Genomic DNA, 18,233 nt, shown 5'->3' with positions numbered 1-18,233 from the left:
TGGTATTTATTAAATTTTTTGTCTTAGGCAAAAGTAACTTTGGAAAATCTTTTAAAGCTATTAATTACTAAGCCTAAAGTGTGTGTGGGTTTGGGGGTCTTTTATTTTTTCCAATTAACTTTTTGCCCTTTTTCCTTTATTTTTCAGATCAACAACTCCTCTTCGTCGTAAACGCTGAGGAATTTATGGCACCAGTGCTATGACGTTTAAAAATTCCATGAGTTATAAAAGGCTTGTCTCATTATAGAGGCACATTGTGGCTATGTAGGTGAAACCAGAATCCTTTTTTTATCTGTAAATAGGTGTATTTTTTCCAAATGCTGCTCAGAATTAAATACCTAATAGGATTTCTTTGTATTACATTTTTTCAAGAACGGTAGTGCTTATTATGAATATAAAACAGGCCATTCTCTTTCAGCTGTAATGTTCTTAAAATTACTATTGAATGTACTGTGATGTCAATAAAGCTCTTTAGTTCATTTTTTGTTTAAAATTCTTGCACCTGAATTTTGTGTTAAATTGTAGAAAGTACTTCTAAAAAAAAAAAAAAAGAAAAAGGCAGCTTTTTTTGGTATAACAAATTTTTAAAGTACTTGAAAAAGATTTTAACATAAAACACTTGTCAAAATATGTAATCCATGGACACTATGAGATTAATCTATTGGGGAGTGTGGAAGAACAAAGAAAAGACATCTTATTTTTTCTTTAGATATGTGTAATAGATTTTTAATAATCTTTTTATTTGGACTAGCAAGTAATATATGCTGTGTGTGTAAAATATGGGTCACTGTAATACAAGCTATACTTAAACAGACTGAACCCCATTAGGAATATGTGCAACTAACTGATCTTGTGTGAGTGTTAAGCTCTGGAACTATATTCCTCACCCAGTTTTCAGAGAGAACTTTCTGGATGTTCAGGGATATTACAGGAACAAGAATCAGTATTTTAGATGTTTTTATGGAATATATTTATAAATGGCACTCAGTACACATTAGAAAACTAATAATAGGTTAACTTTACATTTTGGGACATGCATTAAATGTGTAGTAAACATTAAAGCTGGTTATTTTTGTTAGTGTTATGAGAATTGTGATTCCTGTAAAGCTAATACATTGATTAGACCGCAGTGTGACTAAATTTTTATTTTTAATATCACCATAAAGTGAAAGAGGTCACTGATTACCTCCTTCTTCAGGAAATGAATTTTTGCTGTTATTAAGAGTGTGAAATAATACTAGTTAAAAAAAAGCAACACTACACAGCCCTAGGCCCGTGACTGTTACAGAAGAACATTAATTCAGGAAAAGATCGAGATCTGTGCCTAGAAGGTCTGGTATGATACCAATTGTGAAAAAAGGCTTAACATCAAAGTAAGATCTTCTTGATGGCTCTATCTTCTAAGAAAAGTATACTAGTACTGGCAACTTGCAAAGCATGTCTTCATGAACAGATTAATCCATTTAACTAAAATCAGAATTCAGCTATGCAGCATTTTTGCCAATGTAATTTTTTTCATATAGATGCAGAAGTAAACTGCTTCAGTGCAAAGAATCACATTTTAACTATACGTTTATTAAGCAAGCTAATGGCTGGTGAGTACATGCATGTTTATCAAAACACTGTTACAGATAAATAATTAGTTAATCAGTTATTTATAACACACACCCCCAATTAAGTCCTTTTACATAGAGTAAGCAGTTATACCTTACTTATACCTTATATTAAATAAGGCATAATTTGGAACACGTTACTTTTACTTGCATTGGTATGGATATAAATAACAATGTATTGATCCAATCTCAGTACACTATTGGCTCTAGGTAAAAGTGAGGATTTTTTTGAAAAGTAGGTATCATAACAATTCAGATGTCTTAGAAGGATGTTTTCTGAGAGAGAGAGAAGCTAGAATTAAGTTTAAGAAAAGCTATTGAGGAATACAGTTTCCATGATGCATTGAATTTGGTTTTCAGTTCAGATTTTATATTTTCTGTCTAATAATAAAAAAGACTGTGTATGAAAAGCTTTATATACTCTGCCAACAACTGGAATTCTGTCACTTCCTGTAAATATGAAAATTATTTTTTTGACACAAATGCACTTCTATGGGTAGTGACTGTATGCCAATAAAAAGAGCATACGATCTCTGTATTTAACTGTTTCAGAAATCTTACTAAACAACAAACTCAGCACACCAGTAATTAAAAATACATTGGTACTATATCAGCTTCACATACATTAGACTTCTTGGGTTTTAGTAACTCCCTTGTGAATGTTTTTCCAGTGGTAAAGGCTAAAGTAACATCCAGTCTTTAATTCCATACAACTGAAGTGATCTTAAAGGAAAACATATGCAAATATATACAAAAATGGGAATGCATAATTTTGGAAAAGGCTAAATTGGGTTGTTGCTCTACTCTTTTACATTTTAAAATAAACACTGCAAAAATAGTGCAGTGCAGGAGAGCAAGACATACAGTTTTGAATGTCATGCAGCAACATGACATTTGGAGGCAGTTCCCTTGAAAAATGTTTTTAATAAATAAGGAATGGTGTGGAATCAAGTGAAAAATGGTTTCCATGCAAATTGTTTTGAAGAGGAATACAACAAAACCAATGTGAATATGTACCCCAAGGCCCTGTTAGATCATTTAAGAACAAGAACTGGCTGGGGCCGTGGATAGGCCAAAAAAGTGTAGTCGGGTAAAATACTCTAACTTTAAAGAACGAGCAACTACACACTTCTTGAAATATGGCATAATAACTGGTTTGGAAAAAAAATGTCTTGTTATTTGTGTTTTTGAGGCCCTGTCTTGTGGGAGAGGTTAGAGTCTAGGCTGCTGCTTTTAACAGCCATTATCTTAAAGTCTCTGTTTAATAATAGAAAAATTGAATAGCTACCTCTAGTTTAAAACCAGCTTACCCTGTTCAGTAAAATACTTGCCATTGTGCATGTATTTAATGGCTTTTTAGTAAATTTTTTAAAATCACAAATATAAAAGCAATGGCAACATAAGGAATGGCTTGCTCTCTCCAGAATTTGCATTTGCTTTGCTAAATACATGAAAAATAATGAATTAATTTGCATAAGTAATAAAATAATTTGCATACGTAATATGCAGAAGCACACTTTGAAGGAAGGCTTAGTTTTGTGTCTTAAGGAGACCATGTGTCTTAGCATAAAGGATTTCTTTGAGCTCTGTTTTTTCAGAAGCTCTGAGGTGTTATTTACGACTTGTAAGTCCACTGCACCGGGACCTTTGCTGGATGGAAAGTAGGTGAGAGGGAAGCAGTGCACATAGATACCAAGCAGGTTTGCCATATATTTAATTGCTGCTGAGACAAGCTTGAGACCTTTCAGTAGTCCTTATTTAGCCTTAAAAAAAAAAAAGCAAACTTTTAACTATTAGATGAATTACATTGTATTTACAGACCTGTAAATGGGCAGGTTTCAAGCACTGAGGGTTGTAGCACAGAGAGAGGTCGGTTAATAAAAACAGACTGGCATTAGATAGAGGGAAGAACGAGTCAAACCATGACTGGCTATACTACTCCAAACCTCCTCCTGCCTGGACGGTGCTCCTGCCCCTGGCTTTGTGCAGGCTGTGCCTCCTGCCTGTGGGTGCCAGCATGCCTACGGCCAGGCAGGGGGACCTGGCCACTGGGATCCTCTGCTCGGAAAGCCCGGGAATGCTGCCGGTACCCCTGCCTTGCTCCACACCCTTCCCTTCCTGCCAGCTTTGGTGTTCATGGGACTTTCTCATGAGACCTGCAGCTCAATAAAGCATCAGAAAATTATTCTTTTAAGAAATTGGCTTAGTTCTTTACTATTTAAGCATGTTAAACTAGCTCACCACAGGGATCTGAAAATGCCAAAGCCTGCCAAGGGGGAGGAGGAGGGGAAGAAGAGCTCCTGTGTCTGTCAGCTCTGAACCGCCAGAGCTGTTCACAGCGGCGTGTAGGTTCAAACCCTCAGCTGAGCCTCAGTCCAGGGCCCTGGGCAGCAGTGCCAGGGCGAGGGAGCGGGGAAGGCGGCCTTGCCCCTCTTGGGCCACAGCCCAGACTTGGCCTGTGAACCATGACACGGCAGCCTCTGCAACAGGCAGCAGCAAACCAGCCTGGATGGTTCCCAAGAGGAAGCGCTCAGGAGTTTGTCTCAGGCCTGGTCGTGTCAGGGGCCCAAGAGCTCTCATGCCACAGATGTGCAATGCAGGCTGTTGGGTATCACTTCTCTCCCATGCCTCCCCTCTCCCAGAAGTGAGGAGTCTTGTGATTTGGGCCTGCTCCAGCAAGTCCAGTGTGTTACTTGGTAATAAAAGAGACTGAAAGCTGATAGCTAATCACAGTGTCATCCGAACAAGCCTCTGCTAAAGGTGTGTTTTCTTGTTCCAAGACACACAAGGATCAGGTCCACGTGCAGGAGTAAAAGGGCATAAATTTAAATAAAATCACTGTGTTAATTTCCAGCAGAGCTTCCGGGTGAAGCCATGGCGACGTGTGCCATGAAGCACCCCTGGGACAATAGGGATTGGCATTTGTACAGGCCGGGTCTTGCAGGCAGAAGGGGCACCAACCCTGCTGTATCAGTAGTGTTACAATGCAAAGTGCATCAGGACATCACAGTGCTTTACTGTTGTGAAGGGAAAGGTAAAGTGTTTTTTCGTGCTTGTTGAACCACCTCTTAAGCTGGAATATTTTTTTTTTTTTTAAATAAGCTTGAATACAACACGCTGGACACACTGGAGGGAAGGGGTGCCATCCAGAGGGACCTTGACAGGCTTGAGAGATGGGCCTGTGCAAACATTATGAAATTCAACAAGGCCAAGTGCAAGGTCCTGCATATGGGTGGAGGCAATCTCATGCACAAATACAGGCTGGGCAATGAGTGGACTGAGAGCAGCCCTGCGGAGAAGGACTTGGGGGTACTAGTGAATGGAAAACTATGAGCCAGCAATGTCCACCTGCAGCCCAGAAAGCCAACTGTCTGTATCCTGGGCTGCATCAAGAGAAGCGTGACCACTAGGTTGAGGGAGGCAATTCTCTCCCTCTAATTCCCTCTTGTGAGACCCCACCTGGAGTCCTGTGTCCAGCTCTGGGGCCCCCAACATAAGAAGGACATGGACCTGCTTGAGCAGGTCCAGAGGAGGCCACAAAGATGATGAGGACAGGCTGAGAGAGTTGGGGTTGTCCAGCCTGGACAAGAGAAGGCTCCGGGGAGACCTTATAGCGGCCTTCCAGTGCATAAAGGGGGCCTACAGGAAAGATGGGAAGGGACTCTTTATCAGGGAGTGTAGGGATAGAATGAGGGTAATGGTTTTAAACTGAAAGAGGGTAGCCCTAGATTAGGTATAAGTAAGAAATCCTTTGCAGTGAGGATAGTGAGACACTGGAACAGGTTGCCCAGAGAAGTGGTGGCTGCCCCCTCTCTGGAAGCGTTCAAGGCCAGGTTGGATGGGACTTTGAGCAACCTGGTCTAGTGGAAGGTGTCCCTGCCCACGGCAGGGGGGCTGGAACTAGGTGGTCTTTAAGGACCCTTCCAACCCAAACCTTTCTGTGATTCTATGAATAAGTGCTTGCAATGGGCTGCCCAGCGTTTTGTTCTGTTTCCCTTACATTTTATAAAAGTCACTAACTTTAATAATAAATGTTATAAATATCTATAAATACATCGTATAGAATACTCTAAACGGCGGCGTTGCCGGGGAGGAGAGGCCCTGCGGGTGGCAGCGCCTCGTCCCAGCAGCGGAAGCCTCACAACGTCTAACGCAGCGGCAGCCGTTGCCTGGGGGAGGCCCGGAGCTGTACGGTGGTGGGAGGGGAGCAGTGGGGGCGGCGAAGCCGCTGGCGAGGGCTGAGAGCCGGGCCGGGCCCCAGTGCCGGGCGGAACCAACCTTCCCGGCGCCCGCCCCGAGCGGCAGCCGGCACCGTCCCGCCGCCGCACGCCCGGCGCTGGGAGCGGGGCGGGGCGAGCGCGGCGGCCGCGGCGATGTGGGGCGGCGGCGGCGGGGCGGCGGCCCGAGCCCTCACCCGCGCCCTCGGGCGCCGGCGGGCGGCGGGCGCGCTGCCGGGGGCTGCGGGCGGTGAGCAGGCGGAGGGCGCGGGCGGGAGGGCCCCGGCGCGGTGCCCGCGGGCGGCGGGGCCTGGCCGGCCCGCGTCGCCCCCCGCGGCGGCAGTGGCCTAACGGGGTGTCGCCTTACCGGCTCCCTCCCAGCACGGCCCCAGCAAACCCCCCACTGGCTGCGACCTGGCGGTTGCTTCTGGCGGCGGCGTTCCCTCGCTCACCCGGCCGGCCTGGGCTCGGCGTCCCGGCCGCGGCCTGCCCCCCACCGCCCCCGGCCCGGCGGGTGCCCGGCAGCCTCGGCGGGAGCGGCCTGGCCACCGGGGCCTGCTGGGCAGCGGCGCGGCCCTGAGCGTGTGCGGCGGCGCGCACTGGCCGTCCTCACCCGGTGCGTGGTCGCAGTCGTGCGGGTGAGGCCATGCCGGCCTCACGCCAGCCCGTCGGGCCTTGGCGGCAGGTCCCGGTGGGCGCTGCAGGCAGCTAACGGAGCTCTCCCAGGGGAGCCGTTGTCCCCCTGCCACCTCCTCTACAGCCCTTCAGCCCAGGGGTACGCGTAGAGCTCTCCGTGGCTCGCTGCGGCCTAAAACCACTTTCCGGGGCCGTCCCCGTGGGCGCAGTGGGCGCTGCGGGGTGTGGGCGCTGCGGGTGGCCGGGCGCTGCTGGAGCGGAGTGGGTGCGCATCACGCTGGGAGAGCCCAGCCGGGCGTTGGCAAAGCAGCCCTGGAGAGTGGTTTTCGAGACGAGTGGCTTGGCCCGACTCTGCACTGTCCGTGAGGTTTTCTTACGTTTCCTTACCAATTCATACAATACAAATGGAGTGTGCAGCTGTATATTTCTTATTCCAATATGTAATGAAACAGGAATCGGAGCCCAGTGCTGATAACTGTAAGTGTCCATGTGTATGCACAACTTGTGGTCAGAGTAAACATTTTGGTGAAATTCTCGCTAACTGAAATGTTTCAGCGACGTGAAAAGTTCCTTTTCGTTCAGGCTCTGAAAAGTGTCATCATACATAATTCATAATTTGAAAAGTACTGGGGTGGTGAACTACATATGCTCTTTTATTTAATCCCCATGCATTCCCTAAGTACTTTAGTGAGCAAATGTGTAAAGATTTGCATGGTTAGTATTGTTGTTCTAGAGCAGCATTGTTAAACTAGGTTTTTGCCTGTGAGCTCTCATAAAGCTGATGTTTTCCATTTGGTTGCATTTCTTTTATTTATGCAGATGACCATGCTGATCTGTCTTTTCAGACAGGCCTGAGAGGTACGCTTCAGAACTACAACTGGCAAATACAGCTGAAATCCGGTAGTACTCTGCCTGTCTCTAAGACTGAAATAAAAAGCAGCGTGTAAGTATTGTGTCTAAAGTAATCCTGCATGTCAGGGACTATAATTTCCTGTAACAATTTAATTTTACTTTATGACAGTGTCACATGAAGTCATTTTTAAATCTCACAAATGTTTAAATGTTTGATGTGGCCTATTTTTATTTTATTAATTACTACCTTAAAAATTACAGGTATGCAGCCATCTGTTTTGGAAGATATATTACACATACAGTGTATAAAAACTGTTATTAATTAAGTATAACTAGAGTCTTTAAAGGATCATTGGTTTTATCTTTTTTTTTCATTTTCTGATGCAGAATTTGTTTTTCCCATATTTCAGCTGACATGAAATATCAGTATTAGCTTCATTACATTCAGCTTTCATTATTTAGGTTCACAGTGAAGAGGCTTTTCAGCACTTCACACTCATCAGTGGATTCAAAGGAAATGAAGAAATTCCAGCTCCTTGCACATAAGTGGTGGGATGAAGAAGGAGAATATTCAGCCCTTCATTCTATGAATGATATTAGAGTGCCATTTATTAGGTATGGTTTTAAAGACAGATTTTTTTTAATATGTACTATTTCAGAAAACATTATAAAAGAAGAAAAAATTACCAGTACTTAAGGTAACTGTATTGCATGTACTAAACCACCTTGTGTGTTTGCCCTTAATCACATCCCTTTTCTTTCAGAGATACTCTGTTGAACATGAGTAGTAATTATCATCTGGGAAATCCACTTTCTGGAGTAAAGATTCTCGACGTTGGCTGTGGTGGTGGACTGCTAAGTGAGGTAAGAAACGGTGTGCTCTGGTTTCTCTTGTTAAAAAGCGTACAAAGTATTTGAATTGTTTTACTATTACAGTGCTTAATTTCTAATCCTCCAAGGAGGAGCTTTTCTCTTCTACGATATATTAGTTACTGAATGTTTTGGAGTGCAGTGCATTCTACAAACCCTATAGAATATTTGGTTAGCATAGTGGTGGTGGTTTGCAGAAAAGGAGGGAGTTGGTAATGAGAAATTCTAAAATTCTGAGGTTCATCAGAAAAATAAGATTTCAAACACTGTAAAGAAAAAGAGAGCGGAAGAATGATGTAAAAGTCTTTGAGTATTCCTCTGGGCAGTCACAGTATGACAACTTTTTTTTTTTTTTCTGGGTTTTTTTCCTCTTTTTAATTTACAAGCCTAGGCAAGAAAACTTTAGTCATGACAATCCTCATTACCAGAGGTATTTTCTATTATAAGCTTGTTCTTACACATTAATTTCTTTGAATTGCTTATCTTCAGTTTTTTATATTGGGGGTGGGGATTCTTGCTTTACTTTGATCTCATGGGAAAAGCATGGAATAATGTCAAACACCTGAGACACACCTCCCCCCTATCAGGAGAGATTCTCCTGGTTTGGGGCTGATGCTTCCTGAGAGTCTGCACAAATTTGGGATTGAGAAGGAACTATTTGTGGTGGAACCCTTTGGCCCCACAGGCTCTGAACAGTGCTATATCCTATCAGTAGACTAGGGATGGTTTGCAAATTTAGGATTACAGATCTGGCTGGCTGGGAGCTTCATCAGCATCTGAAAGGTGTTACAAAGGGACCTGAATCTCTCCCCGTTTTGTTTTTTTTTATTCTTTTATTCTGTTCGAAATCTTGTAGTCTTGTGAGAACCTGCTCCCTGACAAGGCTGGCAAAACTGGTGTGCTGCATCACCTTCTCAGGCTGAACAACCGGTGAATTTCAGGTTGGAATAACATACACGTGGTCATATTCTGCAACCTGTTTCAGTTTCAGAAGGGGTGATGGCTGAGGTGTTAACCTATGAGTAAGGAGACACTGGAGAAACTTGAGTGACAGCCAAGCCTGATGCTATCCTAGTAAACATTAGTGTTTAGTTCTCAGCAGTGAGAATGTCCTAGAGATAATCATATATTAAGTAACCATTAAAAAGATATGAGGATTTACCATTACAGGTGGATGTTGAAGAAAGTAATGACAGTAATTAAATACGGCATTGTGTTCCCCCCTTTAAGTACTGTGTTGATTTTTTCCCCCTTTGTTTTTTCTTTATCAGAGGGTAATAGTGGAGGAAATCTTTATTTGGTATAACGGAATGGATTCAGAACAATTTGTTCTAAAAGACAATTTAAATGTGTATATTCCAGAATATAATTTTATAAGAAAATTAACACCACCTTCCCCAAATCTAAGGGTTTTCTTGCTTTAATAAACATTTAAAATAAAACTTCTGGATCAGAGCTTATAATTTACTGTTGCTTGTCTTGTTCTCTGATAGATGTTTTCTGTATCGTGTATGTACATTGCAAAGTTGCAGACACCTTTAAGTAAATTGTTTTCATGCAGAGAATAAATTATACTCTGTATTATTAGCCTTTAGGTAGACTGGGAGCTTCAGTTACTGGAATTGATCCTCTGGAGGACAACATTAGAACAGCAGATCAGCACAAGTCATTTGATCCGGTCCTGGCCAAGAGAATACAGTACAAGTCCAGTTCACTGGAGGAGATTGTGGAAGAGTCTATGGAAACCTTTGATGTAATTGTAGCTTCTGAAGTAGTGGAGCATGTGGCTGACCTTGAAATGTTTATCAAGTGTTGCTCTCGGGTGTTAAAGGTAAGTGAGTTTTTGCTTTCATTATTGGAAATTATTTATTCTCTTTTACTATTAAGGCTTTCATTAGAAGGAATGTGAAAACACCTACATCTGCATTCATTTCTCCCCCTCGAAGCCTGAACCGTGCTCTCGAGGTGCCTTCCATTCTACTCCATGATGCAAGTACAGCTTCCCAACTTCAGTAACTAAAGTTAGAGGAAATTTGTTTCCCCAGCCCTGCCTTAGAAAAGTGTTAATGGCATTACCTAGCATTGCAGTGTTGCTTTGCATCAAGACCTTAAGAAATCTAGTTGTATGTGATTTCACCCAGGTGAGAGAAAACATGGCAGTGCTGCTCTTGATGGACAGCTGTGGCTCAGACTGCATCGAAACTGACTGTAATAATGTTTCTGACTCACAAGATTCTATTCCAGCTCTAGCATCACATTAGATGTGCTCCTGGATTGCTTTTAAAGGGTCATAGTTCTGCTTGGAGATAATCGGGTGTTGTTTTATTCCTCTTGATGCTGTTCAATTTGTAAAGAAGGATGGTAGGCCCAGTACACAAGCAGCAGCTTTCCTTTAATCCCTTGATTTATCTTTCTGGTCATTAGAAGGAGTATAGATTACTTGAATGGAATGCTTAACTAATTTTCAGTCTGCTGGGGACATAGAAATTATCCTTTATTTCTACGAAACAGCCTCGTAAGTACTTAGAATTCATTTCTGGCTTTGTTTTTTGACCTCATAATCATTAAAACAAGCATGACATTCAGCAGTCTCAAAAATTAGGCAGTATTGCACATTTTACTTGGGTTTTAATTTGAAAAAGCGTTTCTTTTTACAATAGATACTGTATATGCCTTAATACCTTTTATTTATCCATTTCCTGTGCAATGTTACGTTATAAGTGACTTTGTTAGATGTTTTTGGGACAAGAAAATGGCTTTCAGACCACCCAAGACTTTGATTATGTTGACTCTTTGAGGACTACTGAGTCATACTGTTAGAACATTATATTCTTTATTGTATTTAAATGGTATACTTGTAAATACCTATCCTGGGATGAAATTAGTTCTTACTCTTGCAGCATGTAGACTTGCAGATAGACAAATTATGTGGTTTAACGTGATTAAATTTACAATTAAAAAAAATTTAAATATTCTTCTAATTGAACATTTTAATCTTTTAATTAGCCTGAAGGTTCCTTATTCATTACTACAATCAATAAAACACAGTTGTCCTATATCCTGGGAATTGTGGTTGCAGAAAAAATAATGGGCATTGTACCAGAAGGAACACATGAGTGGGAGAAGTTTGTTCCCCCTGAAGAACTGGAGCGCCTCCTGGAATCAAGTAAGTTCCAGGCCATATGATGGGAATGCAGAGGGATATCCAAATGGTCCCTGTGGAAATGGCAAAGGGATAAACTAGGTGGGGTGAGTGCTAGCAACAATACACAGCTTTTCCTGTGTGAGTTATGAGTCATACATTATGCATATCATTTCTAGCTTAAAGATATGACTGCTTACTGGATTTTGCATAAAATAAATAAACTAAGTGGAGTCCTAAGAATGCAGGGATTACTCAGACAAAATCACTGTTACAGCTGCCCCCTGTTTGATAGTCTAAATAAAAATTCCAAGGTTTTCCTTCCTGTTCTGGTGACAGAATGTACGCTCTGAAGTGGTTCATACGCTCTAGGTCAGGTTTGAGAAAATAACTGTATTGGCACTCCAGAGCTGCACTGCTGCCACTGCATTCTTTGTCATCTTCCCCTTGGGAGAAGGTGTTTTTATTTTTGGTTGCTGATCTGTGTTCTTTATTCATATTGTGTTACTAAAAAATTTCTTCAAAAATGTGGAGATGAAACATACTGCAAATCCATTAGTCACTTGTTAAGAAACTGTATGTTTCTGATTTGAAGAAATAATTAAATTGCCCTGGTTTGATTGCTTTTAAAATAGACAGCACTGAGCTGGGAAGATTTCTGCGTATTGCCCTCCTTCCCTGCAAATGTTTTAAAACCCTCTCACCGAATATTTCACTTCGCTTTAGTGCATTGTAAAGAAGCTGGATTATGGGTTGAGCTATTCTCTTGGCAAGGTCTTTTCCTGGCACACTGCAGTGATGCTGTAAGGAACATGACTAATAACTAGTTCACATGCTGGTGGTTCTTTCCGTTCTCCCTTCAAAAGGAGAAGCAGGTGCAGTGGAGTGATTTGTTTTGATAGGGTGTTTGTTTTCTGCCTTCCTTCATGTATCCTGCTGGGACACGGCAGAGCCATGCAGGGACCTGAGAGATGCTCAGCAGGGAGTACTAAATCACTCTTTACTTGCACTGAGTCCTTGATAGCATTCTTCTGCCTCTTATATTTTCCATTCCTAAGGGGAATCTGCAGATTCCTTCCAAAGATAACTTAGAATTTCATTTCGAAGTGTGTGATGTCAATCTGAAGAATGTCTCCACCTAGAGAAAACATTACCAGTCACCCAGATGCGGTGTTGTGAAGTTGGGGTTTCTCGCATACCGCTTCGCAGTGGCTCACCATATAGTGTGCTCATGCTACGTGGCCTGGCACAGAGCTATTGCTACTGCTGCCAGCAGCAGGACCCACTGTCACCAGTGGTGCCTGTTGCCACTGCTTGTGGTGGCGTCTGACAAAGGCCAGCTTGTGAAGCACTGCTCCCCAGCTCGGAGGAGGCAGCGTGTTTCAGACTTGCTGTTCTAAAGGGTTTGATGTGGCAGTGACTTAACGATATTTAAGAACATCCGTTGCTTTATGGCTTCTTTCTTTTCTAGATGGCTTTTCGGTCAAGACTGTGAATGGGATGTTGTATAATCCCCTCTCAGGGTCGTGGAGCTGGATGGAAAGCACGAGCGTTAACTATGCAATGCACGCGGTAAAATCTGGGGCTTGGGGACAGTCAAGCCCAACAGACGCCCTGTCAGAGTCGGAGAGTGAACAGCCCTCAGCCACAGCTGGCACTGCTGTGTGACCGAGATGTGTGGTGATGGACTGCCACCAGGAACAGAAAAGAAGGTTTTACCCAGATGGACATAATAAAACCTTTTGTAACAACAAGCTTGCTGTTTGCATTAATAATGCTTATGCTGGTTTTGGCCAAATATTTTAGTGCAGTCTCAGAAAAAAACAAGTGACCATTATCTCAGGAATCTTAAAATTGAAATGAGTAAAGCTTTTAAAGAGAAAGTATTTTTATAAGAAGGTAGTTTCAAATTGCTGGACAGGGAAATGCAAATTCTTCTGTCAGTAGCTTGGAGGAAGCTGTTATATGCAGTGGCATTCTCAGTCCTACCAGGAGAACTCAGATCTCCATGGAATAATAGCTTAAATGTAGAATGAGTTAAAAAATGTAACAATATATGAGAAATAAAATGCCTTAGGTATTTAAGTTACTCAAATATACAAAACACTTAAGAACCACAAACACTTGTTTCTATATTATGCCTCCTCCCTGAGAGGAGAATAAAAAAAAGAAAAAGAGCAGCAAACCTTTTCTGTCAGGTGCTATTTCTACAGCTGACATGAGCTAACTGTGCAGTGGAAGAAGAGGTACTCCTAGACCAGCATGCCCCAGCTGTCAGAAGCCTCTTCGCCATAAAGGTACTTGTGTCTGTGCCTATGATTTCAACTTTCACCCTCTGCCCAAATAAAGGGATGTAAAGTTGCAGGTAAAATTTTACTAAGTAACCAGAGCTTTATGCTAGAAAAATGATATATTAGCAGTCTGTCTGAGAACTTAAGTGCCATACCTACGCAGTCTTAAAGTCCTAGTGCCAGGGTAAGGAAAAGTGTTGATTTACAAGGAAATAGAACTTTCTAAAATGTCTTGTGTGTGTGTCCATGTACCTCTTCTCTCTCCTCCTTTTTCTTTCAGCTTGTATACAGGTAGAGGGGTGGCCTGCCTGTGTGTGCAGCGATGAAAATGAAACTTTTATTTTTTCTTTGTTGCTTGTGCATTTCTCTTGCTGGAGAGGTTTGGTGGGCTAAATTACTGGTTTACACATTTGCATTCTTGCTGCTTTACTGTATCTTCATGTTGCCTTGGGATCCAAGTTTCATGATGGATGGATGATGCCTGGAAGAATATAGTTAATTTATAATGGAAATAATAGTAATTCATAGGTATTAAGACTAAAAAGGGATTATCTAGTGTGATCATTTCCATGACGGTAAGTTCTGCTTTATAGTATTTTTTTGGGTTATAGCTTGGCTTTGAGAAGATGATTCATCTTCATGTAAAAAGTTTAGTGATGGAGAAGCCACTACATCAGTAAGTAAATTGTTCCAAAAATTCATCAGTTGAAGTGGTCTAACCTCAGATCCCAGGCAGTGATGTCTTGACATCTTCACTTTTTAGGTTAAGGACCTCTCGGCTGTAGTTTTGAGTCAAGTCAGCCCTTAATTTTCTCCTAGATAAATGGACTGAGATTATCTCTACAGCTGTTACCCTTACATCATAAGGTTCTGAGTTGGTATAAAATTTTGTGGTAAATATCCTTTCTGAAGTATGACAGTGGAAATTGGATGCAGCGTGTCAGTAATGGTCTCACTAATGCTGTCTGATGTTCTTCTTGTGCAGGGGAGTCTGCTCCATTGGTCATGCATGCAGCATGGCGCATGGTGTTCAGGAGACGAGTGACACTGAGAGAAACATGGAGCCAGAGCAGATAACCAGCAGTCTCTGTTCCTAACAGTGTATTTAGTCATGTTAAACCATGCGGCTTGAGTGAGTTTCCCTAACCAAGTTACCAACTTCCATCTAAATTATTACAACTGTATGACTGCTTCAAATTTTGCCAACAGTGAATTGAAAGAAACAGTATCTGAAAAGCACTGAGACCTGGACAGATTCCTGGGGTAGCCTACTAGAAACAAGGTGGGGACAATCCCCCCTTCACTTATTTGTTTTGAGACCTGTCAAGTGAAATAAAACTAATGTAGATAAAACTGAAATAGAGCAGCTGAATTTTGTTTGCTTTAAAAGCCCTAAATGCAGATGTTTGTGTGACCAGCTTTTATCCTGGCTTTCTCATCCTTTCTGTTCTTCCCACTTGCTTGTAGTTTTTCATTAAACTGTGAGCTGCCTGGGGAATGAACTGTTTTTTTCATTGCTATTTCTATTGCACTTAGCACAAAATGCCTTTGATGCTGCTTGGGTTCTCTGCCCAGGCTCACAAGAGGGATCACATACCTAATTAACAATGGCTGGCATTTAAGCAGCAAGCATGTGGACCTGGTTGCCCATGGATACCCCCGTTTTTGACAAAAACCTTATCAAAAGCACCTGACCATCTGCTCCTACACATGTATAGGAGCCCTGTCAATATGGGAGAGTTCAGTGAGTGGTGTGGGCAAAGGAGAGGGGGGACGGCTTGAACAGGTCCTTGTACCCATGGCATGTCTGCAGATGTCCTGATGTGCTCCATCTTTGGTCAGTAGCCCTCAGTTTTCCTCTCCTGGTGGAGTATCCTAACTATTCTAGCTGTATTTCATCCCTCTGGTTGAAACAAACTCTTCTGAAGCCAGAAAGTAAATGAATGCACTAGAAAAAAATTTAGTGAGATAAAAAACTGCAAGAATATCCTAAATGTTACTTTTTTAGCTGTGTTTTTTTTAACTTTGCATTATTCATAAATGTGTGTCTCTGGCACAGCGTAATCAAATTCAGTACTGTGCACTGAATATGTACTATGTATTCATGCTGCAGAAACTTTTTTCTTAAAATCTGTGCATAGGAAACCAATCAAGATTTCCTGCTTTTCTTAGCTCAGTTGCTGTGGAAATTTAATAGGTGCTATTGAAATGAACAGAATTTAAGTCAAATAAATTTGCAAATCTTTTGGCTTTCCTGTTGCAAGTTGTTCATGAGTATGGAGCCATAGCTTTGACGCTTACAGGAATAGTGGTGGTAGGAGGTAAAAAAAATAATGTCATAGCACCACGCGTGCACCTGGGACAAGAGGTGATTCTTGCTTTGAGATTGGGAAAAAGTCATATTTGGGGCTTGCTCTTTTTCAGCATCTGTGTTTATTTCTGGTTGTAGACCCTTGACTCTCCTGTTCCCAGCTATTTGTTTCTGCAACACAACAAATGGGAGCAAGGAGCTAATCTGGCTAAAAAAAATCCCACAGAACAAATGATGCTGTTCTGGGTGGTCTCAGGTATTCAGCTCTGCTGTGGCTCGTCATGTTGTCTCATTGCTTCACACGGTCCCAGTCCCAGCTCTTTGCTGAGACTGATGCTTGTCTGAGTTGTAAATCTTACTATTTTTTTTTTGCCTCCTTGGGGTGCTGGTGATAGTTTTGCTGTTCAGGGGGCTGAATTTTGCCATTGTCGAGGACTAGTGCCAGCCAGGAGGGAAGCAGTGGGAGCACATGGCCAGGGAGAAGGCGGGGCAGAACAGTCCCTTGAGGGGCAGTAGGCTTTTAGGTTGACTCAACCTGTCCTGTGGAACAGCACTTTCAGATAATAATTGAAATATTAGTTGCACTCAAGCCCAATTTGAGTAGTATGAGAGCCTCAAGAGGAGATTTGCATTTAATTTTCTTTTTAAATAAAAACAGAACTTGAAGTTTCCATGATGTCCTGTTCTGGTATCTCATTGCCCATTGTTCCTTGGTGATCCGGTGACATTTCATGGCCATTTTTGCAGGACTTTACCATTTCTTTACATACATTTCCACAAACACCCTGTGTCAGGTTCCTAGGGAATGGATAAAAGGAGGGAGAAAGTAGTGGGAAAGGAAATGTGTAGTGGCTGTGAGTAGAGATAAGAATAAAGACTGTCTTGTAGAAAGTTTTTCTGAAAAGGGCTTCTCAAATTCCTTAATTATATTGAAATCTCAGCTTTAATTAAAAAAAAAAGGAAGCTTATTTTCCGCATGCTTCTAAGAAATTCTTGAAAGGAATAATCGCATGCAGTCTAGAAGTTCAGAAGTCAAAAGGCTCAGTTTCTGTAATTAGCCAGCCTGATGAAGCAGACGGGAGGAGAAAGTGAGACAGAACATGAGTCATCACATGAGTGTTGATACTGTAGTTGCAGGGATTTGAGATGCACCCAGGAGTACTCAGAATGGGGACTGCACTGGAAAAGCCAGAAATTGTAGAAGGAAGAAGAGCGATGCCTGGAAGATAAATAGGATTCTGATGGAGATGAGAAATGTGAAGCCAAAGTATAGAGAGCAGTCAGGTTCAAGTGTGCCTTCAAAGAGGAACTGGTGGTTGGGAGAGTGGTTCTGTGTCAGGCTGAAGCATAACAGTTCACGTATTCACAGCCTCCCACTTGTTTTTCCATGTTAAGCTCCAGTGCCTTATTCCAAATGCCTACCCCCTCGCTGAGCTCCTGGGAAGGAAAGGTGGGCTCCTCCAGCTTCAAACTGAATACTAGTCACTTAGTAATCATGAGTAGCTGCCAGCTCCCTCCTTCATAGTGTTCCCCATGTTTGTGTGGAGGACCTCCTACCCTGCTGCATGCAGCTGTATTCCCACTGTACTTTGCATTTAATTCCCTTTTATCGGGAGCATAAGCTAGAGCAAAACATCTTCACCATCTATACCAAGATGCCCACAGATATGAACAACTTGTATCCTAAAACTGCAACGCTGTTGACTTGAGTCAGCATTTATTTAATAAAATAACTAATATTATCTTGTTAAAGAGAAAAATGCAGAAGCCCAAATGCATAATTTCTCTTCCCCATCACCTCCCCTTTGAAATTGCACTGCTTCTCCCTTACTGCTTCTGCTGGGCCTGTAAGGGAATAGTATCACTTAGTGTACAATCATCCTTCGGTACCTCTAAAGTGGAGTTTGTGGTTTATTTGGTTCTGTGCTCCCTCAGAATAACCTTCTATTTTTCCAGCTCGGGGTGAATTTTGTTGCATTGTCTCCTGCTTCATGATGAGTGACCAAAAAAGAGTTCTTTCTGTGTAATGCACTGTCTTGCCATCATAACCACGTATTTTCCTCAGCCCCTTCTCCAATGAAAAGAATCCTGCTTTTATAACCCTTTCAAAATAATTCGATTTTGCTTAGACTGAACAGTATTATAAATCTGAATAAAAATAACATTATTTTCAGATGACATGTTCGTGATAAAAATCAGCCTGTGTTTCCCCTGGTTCCTCCAGGTTATAGGACAACATTCTAATAATTTAAAGTTTGTGCTAACGGTAGACTTTATTTATATTGACACACGTCCCATTTT

At 42.1% G+C, this 18,233-nt stretch overlaps 2 protein-coding genes across 10 annotated transcripts in view; both read left to right on the top strand.

The window, feature by feature from the left end:
* The window catches only part of PNISR (PNN interacting serine and arginine rich protein), a 30,077-nt gene extending 27,926 nt beyond the window's left edge, over positions 1 to 2,151 (top strand). For all 7 annotated transcript variants that reach the window (XM_074862142.1, XM_074862144.1, XM_074862137.1 and 4 more), the window contains one exon: positions 148 to 2,151. In XM_074862142.1, the coding sequence (XP_074718243.1) occupies positions 148 to 178 (31 nt within the window). In that variant the 3' untranslated portion in view covers positions 179 to 2,151. The remainder of the gene's footprint in view (positions 1 to 147) is intronic.
* Positions 2,152 to 5,978: 3,827 nt separating this feature from the next.
* On the top strand, positions 5,979 to 14,980 carry COQ3 (coenzyme Q3, methyltransferase). Of its 3 annotated transcripts, none has more exons than XM_074862134.1 (7): positions 5,979 to 6,080; positions 7,286 to 7,409; positions 7,781 to 7,933; positions 8,083 to 8,182; positions 9,777 to 10,019; positions 11,195 to 11,354; positions 12,802 to 14,980. In XM_074862134.1, exons 1-7 carry the CDS (start codon positions 5,987 to 5,989, stop codon positions 12,996 to 12,998), a joined length of 1,071 nt encoding a protein of 356 aa, XP_074718235.1. In that variant the 5' UTR covers positions 5,979 to 5,986; the 3' UTR covers positions 12,999 to 14,980. The 3 variants fall into 3 exon arrangements, with proteins under 3 accessions (XP_074718235.1, XP_074718237.1, XP_074718236.1); XM_074862136.1 differs by lacking the exon at positions 5,979 to 6,080 and adding an exon at positions 6,099 to 6,943 and having other exon boundaries at positions 7,316 to 7,409; XM_074862135.1 differs by lacking the exon at positions 5,979 to 6,080 and adding an exon at positions 6,099 to 6,943.
* Positions 14,981 to 18,233: the final 3,253 nt, after the last annotated feature.

This window comes from Strix uralensis, chromosome 3, assembly GCF_047716275.1.
Source record: "Strix uralensis isolate ZFMK-TIS-50842 chromosome 3, bStrUra1, whole genome shotgun sequence".
NCBI lineage: Eukaryota > Metazoa > Chordata > Aves > Strigiformes > Strigidae > Strix > Strix uralensis.
This window is presented reverse-complemented; position numbering and strand designations above follow the sequence as displayed.